This window comes from Humulus lupulus, chromosome 5 (assembly GCF_963169125.1).
Source record: "Humulus lupulus chromosome 5, drHumLupu1.1, whole genome shotgun sequence".
Lineage (NCBI taxonomy): Eukaryota > Viridiplantae > Streptophyta > Magnoliopsida > Rosales > Cannabaceae > Humulus > Humulus lupulus.
In genome coordinates, this window is record NC_084797.1 from 133,943,985 (window position 1) to 133,952,478 (window position 8,494).

General features: G+C 34.7%; 1 protein-coding gene across 1 annotated transcript; it reads right to left on the reverse strand.

The window, feature by feature from the left end:
- Positions 1–6,515: 6,515 nt before the first annotated feature.
- On the reverse strand, positions 6,516–7,163 carry LOC133779498 (uncharacterized). The gene has a single exon (XM_062219452.1). The coding sequence runs from the start codon at positions 7,161–7,163 to the stop codon at positions 6,516–6,518; it is 648 nt and encodes a 215-aa protein (XP_062075436.1).
- Positions 7,164–8,494: the final 1,331 nt, after the last annotated feature.

Genomic DNA, 8,494 nt, shown 5'->3' on the forward strand with positions numbered 1-8,494 from the left:
ATCCTTCTGGGAAGCATGTCCTCCTAGCCGATCAAACATCGTACTCTTAAATTTTTCAAAGGGCTTACTACGCAGGACCTGCTCTCTCCCACTACGCTGCTGGCCAAGATGTGGTGGCCGACTTCTCAGCACAGCTCAGGCAGTCCTTTCCTCCTTCTTGTTGGTCGATGCCTTCTTTTTCTTTTGACCGGTCAGTTTGATGACTATTAGCCTCATCCCAACCATACCTGTTTTTATACTATGGAGTTTTCTTATCTCGAGGAGCTCTAGTCTGGTTATGCCCAGGCAGAGTCTTCTTACTACCTGACCGGTGACTTCCTGATCGAGAAGTTTCTGACCGATGGCTTCTGGAAGGGGTTCTAGAATTCTCCCTTTGCGTCGATGCAGTCCCAGAGCGGACCCCATCATTTTCTCGACCAGTGGGATTGCTTCTACTTCTGTCTGGGCCCCGAGAACTAGCACTACTAGTAGGGGACTTCTGACCAACAATATTATTTCTTGCTCCCTGAGCGGCTGCTCATTCCGCGGCTTGGGCATTGGCCTGAGCCAATTGAGTAGCTAATTCTAGAGCAAGTACTGCCTTGCAATATTGTCGGTCGGCCTCCTCCTGCCGTCGCCTGATCTCTTCGCTTCTGGCATCCATTTCCCATCTTTGCTGCTCGAATGCAGCCTTTTTCCTAGCCATTTCCTCAGCGAAAGACTCCTGTTGAGCATTGAATTGCATCATCTCTTCCTGGAAAGCCCCCATGGCCTCCTAGAGTTGTTCTACCTCTGGATTTGTCTCCTTGACAAAGACCCTGGGCTCAGTGTTAGGGTTCTCAGGTGCAGAACCTTCTGGTCGAACAATTTCTTTTGCAGCTGATGTACCAGGCTTTCTGGGTGCCATATTGGTAGGATAGTAGTGTGTTTCTTCTATTCAGGCTCTCAATGAAAGCACCAAAAATCTTGACCACGATTTTGGCCAACGACGAGTAGACGTCAAAACCACAGTTAGCCTTTAACACAAAATAACGACACAAATAATTTTATAGTGGTTCAGCCCCAATTTGTTGGTAATAGCCTAATCCACTTAGAGTTGTGATATATGTAGCCTACACTTAAGATCAGATGAACCTGAGCAAACTGAGTTTCGTAAGTGTAAGTAGAAGAATACAAAGTTTCTCTCTCTAGAGAATACAAGCTTTCTCTCTCTAAGCTCTCTCAGAAAATGCCCTAAGAATGCCCCAAGTCACACTCCCAAACTCTCCAAATTGGAGAGTCTAAAAGTCTCCCAAAGATCAGATTCCCTAAAATGATGCCATGAGCCCTTTATTTATAGGCTCATGGATCGTACATGAAAAATATCACGCTTAGACGGGGTCCTTGGTTGTTCCAACAAACTTTAATTAATAAAGTAATAAACAAATTAAAATTACAACAATATAGCTATTACTTCGAGATATCTGAGAGATTCACGCGATAGTTACAAGCGGTTCAGGTTGATGTTGTTACTGAGATTCTGTAAAGAAGTCACTGGGCAGTTAACTCCTGAGATTTTGACACCTCTGGTGGGCTACACTCCTCAATCTAACATAACTGGTCGGGTGAAACCCCTTTCTGATGTAACTGGTTGGGTGAAACCCCCTTTTGAGGTAACTGGCCGGGTTAAACCCCTTCCTGAGGTAACTGGTCGGGTGAAACCCCTTTGTGACTGGTCGGGTGAAACACTCCTTTACCAGTTAAATCCTTACCTGGTTGGATAAACTGCCCTTCTGATGTGTTTGGTCAGGTAAGACTCTCTCCTGGCCAGAAAAAATTCTTATCCGGTCGGGTAAATCATTTTCTGACCAGTTAAACCCTTTCCTGGTCGGGCAAACACCCCTTCTGATGTGTCTGGTCGGGTAAGACTTCCTCTTAACTAGTTAAATTCCTATTCGGTCAGGTGAATGATTTCCTTATCAGGTAAAACCATCTTCCGACTAGTGATATCATAACTCCGTAGGTCATTTTCTAACCTTTGCACTTCCCTTGGCCAACACATTTATTGACCATTAATGTGCCACTTGATGATCTGCTTGACGATCATGCACTGCCACCTGTCACTTATGATTGCCACGTCATCGAACTAAAATTTTGGGGGTAACACAGAGGATGCAAGGGAAAATGTAATAGCTACTATGAATGAGGATCTGATGATGGTGATTGGTGGACCAATTAATCCCCATGTGCAATATACAAATGCTCAGTTGAATTATACTATTCAGCAAAACAACCATATGCAACATTATTGAATGGCCAAGAATTCATATGAGCATACACACATCGATCAACTGAATGCTTTGGTTGGTCGTTGGAACCTGAATGATGCGCAGCAGCCTTATTTTCAATATCCTCCAGAGTTTCACTCGTATGAGCAGCAACCGCCTCCTCCACCATACTCATGTGGTGATTGGGTAAATTTTCTTTTCCTTTTAATATTTTTAACACATTAAGGGAAATGTGTTATTTAAGTTTGGGGGAGGGATTACTTTGTTTTTTTTTTGTTTATTGTAGTTTTATTTGTTTTGTTTTTGTTGTTTTTAGTTTCTATAATTATGAATCAAGTTGTTTTGAAAGTCAATGATAATGATAACCATGTGACGCGAGTGATTTTTTTACAAGCTATGCGAATCTGTGTGCTTGGTGAAAGTAATTTATTAATTAGCTTTGATCTGAGTTTAATTGTCATAAAAAACCTTGATTAATAAATTTCTTACAATCCTTTAGTGTATGCATGTTAAGTGGGTTTGTGGATCAAAATTTTGAAAATATTCTAGAACTTGCATAATTTGTTGATTGAGCTAAAATTGGAATAATACATGCTTAGGAAGATGATTTAGGCAATTCTTTGAACCGTTTGTGCCTTTCAAGCTAACCTTGATTTATTAAATCCCTAGTTACCCAATTTTGAGCCTAATTTGATTTTTTTTGTTTGACACTTATTTTGAGCTTATTTGAACCTTTGTTAGTTTTCCATCCCTTTGATATACCATGAGCATATGAAAAGTGATTGGGAGATGGTTTGTCATGACGTTTATATTTAGAAATTTCTGTAAGAGAAGAAGAAAAATTGAGAGAAAAAAAAAACAAAAAGTATATTCAAAATGAACTACACCAATCGAAAATACAAAGAAATAAGTTTGGGGGAAGTCTAGTATCATTAGGAAAAAAAAATCATTAATTGAATTTTCTCTCAAAGTAAGAAAATTTTGGAAATTTGGGATTGTTTTTGGGGTTTGCAAGTTGATACAAGATTGGTTTGTTTGGTTGTGTGCTTACGGTATACTTTAGCTTAAGTGACCTTTTCATCTACCTTTACCTTAGCCTTTTGTTATAAGCTTAAAAGTTCTTCTGATTCTTGAGCATGTGTTATCATATTAGGGGAGATCGATGAATTATGCAAGCATATGAAATACTTGTTTTTGATGGAATGAGTTGGAAGATTTGACATGCATATAGTATTGTGATTGTGTGTTATTTATTGGTTAAGGCTAATTTGCATAGCAAAGATTGAAGTTGATTATTGAATTGATTTGATTGAAATTATGGATGAAGTGTAGTTTGAAATTCTGAGTTTGTATTGCATGGTTTTTGTAAGGTGGAGGCTTGTTAGGTAAACTTGATTCATGGCTGTGATTAGTTTGTCTTAGAAAGTGTCAATAGATTTTACTCGAGGACTAGTAAAAGTTAAGTTTTGGGGAGTTTGATAGAGTAGTTTTTATAGTGTTTTAGAGGGTTATTTTATTTAATTTTTGAGGTTTATTTAGTCATTTTTTTTTGTTCAGTATGATATTTTTTTGTCCGTGTTTGATAATATTTCAGATTTATGGGACATAATTGATAAATGACCGCATTTGGTGCTAAAAAGATGGAATTTGATGAAAAAATACACTTGAGCTACGACGCTTGGAATTAGAGTCGTGATGCTGCGATTAGACAGAAAGGTCAATTTATCGAGAAGCAAAGGGTCGCAGCGCTGCCTTTGAGAGCTGCGGCACTATTGGTTGATGAATTTGAGCTACGGTGCAGGTTTATTAGAGCTGCAGCGCTTGAGCAAGTTAGAGACGAGAGAATTCCAGGTTTTGGACACGAGCTGCGGCACTTCATTATAGAGCTATGACGCTTGAGAGTCGTATTTCGTAGAAAAGGGCATTTTATTTAGGGGCAAAAGCGGGAATTTACATTCAAAGCACATATTACTATTTAAGCATCATTATAACAATTTTTGGAAAAAGAAAACGCTAAGGAAACTACTTCTTTTATCTGTTTATTGTTCTCTAGATTTCTTCTTCATCTTAGTTCTTTAAGGTATTTTCTATGAACAATTATTTGAATGTTATGGTTATTATGTCTGATATGAACTAAATTCTTTCTCTAGGGTTTAATGTAGTCGCTTAGATTTCTATTTAATTTTATTATGATAATCTATTGATTATTCTTCTGTATTCTAATCTATATAATGTTTGCTTAATGCTAGTAAATACCTGATCAATATTTGCTTGATTTATGATTTTGATTCAAAATTCAAAATATGCTAATTGAATATGCTATCGTTATATAGACATAGGTTACATATTGGACGAAAGTACCTGTATAGCTTGTGTAGCAATTAGGTTTATATGCTTAATACCTGCTATGTGTTTAAGTTTATCACAGAGATGTAGAAAACCTGCATATAGGTTGAGATCTTGTATCTTGAAAAAGAATAGGAATTGATTTTTGTTAACCTGCTAGTAGAATAGGAAAAAGAGATTTAGAACTGATTAGTAAAATTAATAGAATGAAAAGTTGATGAAGTTAATACCCTAAGTTTTTTATTATTCAATCAATTTTTTATTATTGCAAAGTTTATTTTAATTTTCAGTCTTAGTTAAAAAATAACTCTATTTTCGACAGCCAAATAGAAATTTAAAAGCAATTATTGGTAATTGGTTGATAGTCCTCGTGGAAACGACACTTTACCTATTATTTTATTACTTGAATCGATTGTGTTTACTTGCACATCACATATTTTACCGATCATTGCCACATCACCATTCTGTTACTGAAATTGGATGGAAGTCCCATATTTCAGTAACGTGAATAATTCAGGGGAAATTTTTAACAGGTTGAAAAATCTAGTGGGTACGATTTGGATTGGTAATAGTTCAGGGGAAAAAAATCCTAAATAGTCTAATATGAATGTGCTAAATGTGTGATTGATTTAAAAATTAGAACAATTTCTAGAGAGAAAACCCATAAAATGCGGTTGAGGTTTTTGAACTTCTAAAGAACTTCGAAGGAATTGAGGCTTTATAAGGAAATTTCTTTAAATCCCACATTTTGATCCTAAACACTATCAAATTACTTTGGAATCTTGTTTTCAACCACACCTACGAAAATTTTGAAGTTATGACTAGCTCACCTCTCATATTTATTTTCTCCAAGATGTCCCTATGATGTGACCAATAATGGGGAGGTGACCTACCCGTACATCCCCTAAGTTCATTTAAAATCAACTTTTATCTTCATTTTTCACTTTTTTTTACTTTAAATTACTATTTCATCTCAATCACTACTTTAAATTTTACTTCAAAAAATAAAATCCTTTTTTTATTCTTTTTAATCATCAATAAATAATTTAACTAATTAATAAATATTAACTTTATACATTAATATTAACATATATAATTAAATAATCATAATTTTAACACTAAAAAAAATATTAATTGACTTAACTTAAATTGCTACATTATGAAAATTAAACATTACATTTTAAAAAAAAAAATTACCATTATATCTAAATTAAAAAAGACGAAAAATACAATAACAATTATATACTAATTTTGTAAATTAACATATTCCTCCCACAAATAATCAATTAGTGCATCTCGAAGTGCGAAGTGAGCTTCTTTATATTTGATCAGTTTGTATCGATTAAGAAATTCTTCAAATTTTTTATTCCCATCAACCACCTCAATATTTGGTATTGGCGCTTATATCCATTCACTGATTGGTGCATTAATATCACGTTCATCTTCGATTATCATATTGTACATAATAATACATACAATCATTATATCATGTAACACATGTTTGTTCCAAAAACGTGATGGTCCAACAACAATTGCAAAACATGATTGAAGAACTCCAAATGAACATTCTAGATCTTTTTGACATGATTCTAGTTTCATGGAAAAATATTTATTTTTAGTGCCCTATGGATCATGGATAGTTTGTACAAGAGTAGACCACTTTGGGTATATACCATCAGCTAAATAATAACCCATGTTATATTATTTTCCTTGAATAACATAATGAGCAGGTGGAGCAATACCTGAAGCTAGATTGGAAAAGAGATGGGATGTCTCCAACACATTAATGTCGTTATTGGAACATGGTAAACCAAAATGTGCATGCCATATCAAAAGGTCATAATCAGTTACAACTTCGAGAATAATAGTTGGATGCCCACTTCGACCAACATATTGTCCTGCCCAAGTTGTTGGACAATTTTTTCACTTCCAGTGCATGCAATCTATACTGCTCAACATTCCTTGGAAACCACGTTCTTTACCAACATGGAGTAACCTAGAAATCTCATTAGCGTTAGGTGATCTTATATATTGCTCAGCAAAATCCTCCACAATTGCACGACAGAATCTCTTCAAACTTTCAATAGTTGTAGACTCTCCTATATTTATGTACTCATCGGCAACATCTGTTGGGATGCCATATACTAACAGTTGAAACACGTCAGTGATTTTTTGAAGACTGGATAGCCCAAGTTTTCCCATGCCAACCCTTCTCTGCTCAAAATAGTTGTCATGACCTATCACAACATTAGCAATATGAAGAAATAAAGTTTGAGACATTCTAAATCGATGACGAAACATTGAATCATTATAATGCGCATTCTCAGAGAAATAATTATTGAAAAAATTGTGATAAGAACTTTCACGATCGTGGTTGATAGTTCTATGACCAAGAACTGGGCCTCCATAAGCTGCCTCATTGTTTAGTTGATTGAGATAGCGAACCATGCAAATGTTGTTGTTTGCATTCATGGTGATTAGTGCGTCAATGTCATTAGTTAGATTTGCGTCATCATCATTTTCAGCATCAGAGTATGATGATTCAGATGGGCTTCCAATATTGAAATTCATTTTTGATGATTTGTAAATTGAATGAGTTTTAGTTCAAATGAGTATAGCATTCTATAATAATTTGAACATAATAGTTATAATACAAGGATTTTTTTAAACCATTGGATGGATTACACTCTCATCTCAATCATTGGATTTACTTTTTCAAATCTTATCACACTTACACAATATTCAAAATCAGACGATAAGGATTCTCTCTGATTATAACATAACTATTGAATGGATTACACTCTCATCTCAATAATCAGATTTACTTTTTCAAATCTTATCACACTTACACAATATTCAAAATCAGAAGATAATGGTTCTCTCTGATTATAACATAGCCATTGGATGGATTACTCTCTCATCTCAACCATCGGATCTACTTTTTAAAATGTTATCACACTTACACAATATTCAAAATCAGAAGATAAGGATCTTCTCTTATTATATCATAACCAATGGATGAATTACACTCTCATCTCAACCATCAGATTTAATTTTTCAAATCTTATCACACTTACACAACATTCAAAATCACAAGATAAGGATTCTCACTGATTATATCATAAACATTGGATGGATTACACTCTCATCTCAACCATCAAATTTACTTTTTGAAATCTAATCACACTTACACAATATCATAACCATTGGATGGATTTTATCTCTATCTTAACCATTGAATACGTTTTTTCTCCTTCTATAAATACCATAGAGAAATCACTCAAACATATCTCTTCAACCATTTGTGTTAGAAAAATTCCTGGAAAACATAGAAGTACTTCATAACACATGAAGAAGATTTGCATTATGTCATGTATATCTCAATATTTCCCAAAACCCTAGTGTAGGCATAAATCAGTCCCGAGAAATTTTTTTTTTTTTTGCAAGTTGAACATGATTACAATAACTCTAAACTTTAGTTTGTCACTCAAGATCGACCAAAAAAAATCTTTGCAATGTCAAATGCAACTTATTCTAGCGGCAGTTGGCAAACTAAGGGGATGCGTTCAAAAAATTGAATATCAAAACCCAAGAGGTGCTTCCCAATAAGATATTGTAAGTATATATTAGATGTTTCTTGTTTTTATCTTATATTTATTAAATGTATAACATTAATTTTCCTTCTATATTGTAGCTAACTCGAGCTAAGGTGTTATCAACATTAGATAAGAATTATAAAAAAAGGGTTTAAATTCGATCATGTTTTGCCTGTCTTTAAAGATATTAAAAAATTTGGAGATGATCAGAACAATGCGACACCATACGTTCAAAGACAAAGTAGTCACTTTGTGTCATCACAATCAGAATCTTCCACTACAGAGTCTCAAACATCAGCATCTCCT

Coding starts and splice junctions, on each gene's coding strand:
- LOC133779498 (XM_062219452.1), bottom strand. CDS start 7,163: ATGAATTTCAATATTGGAAGCCCATCTGAATCATCATACTCTGATGCT.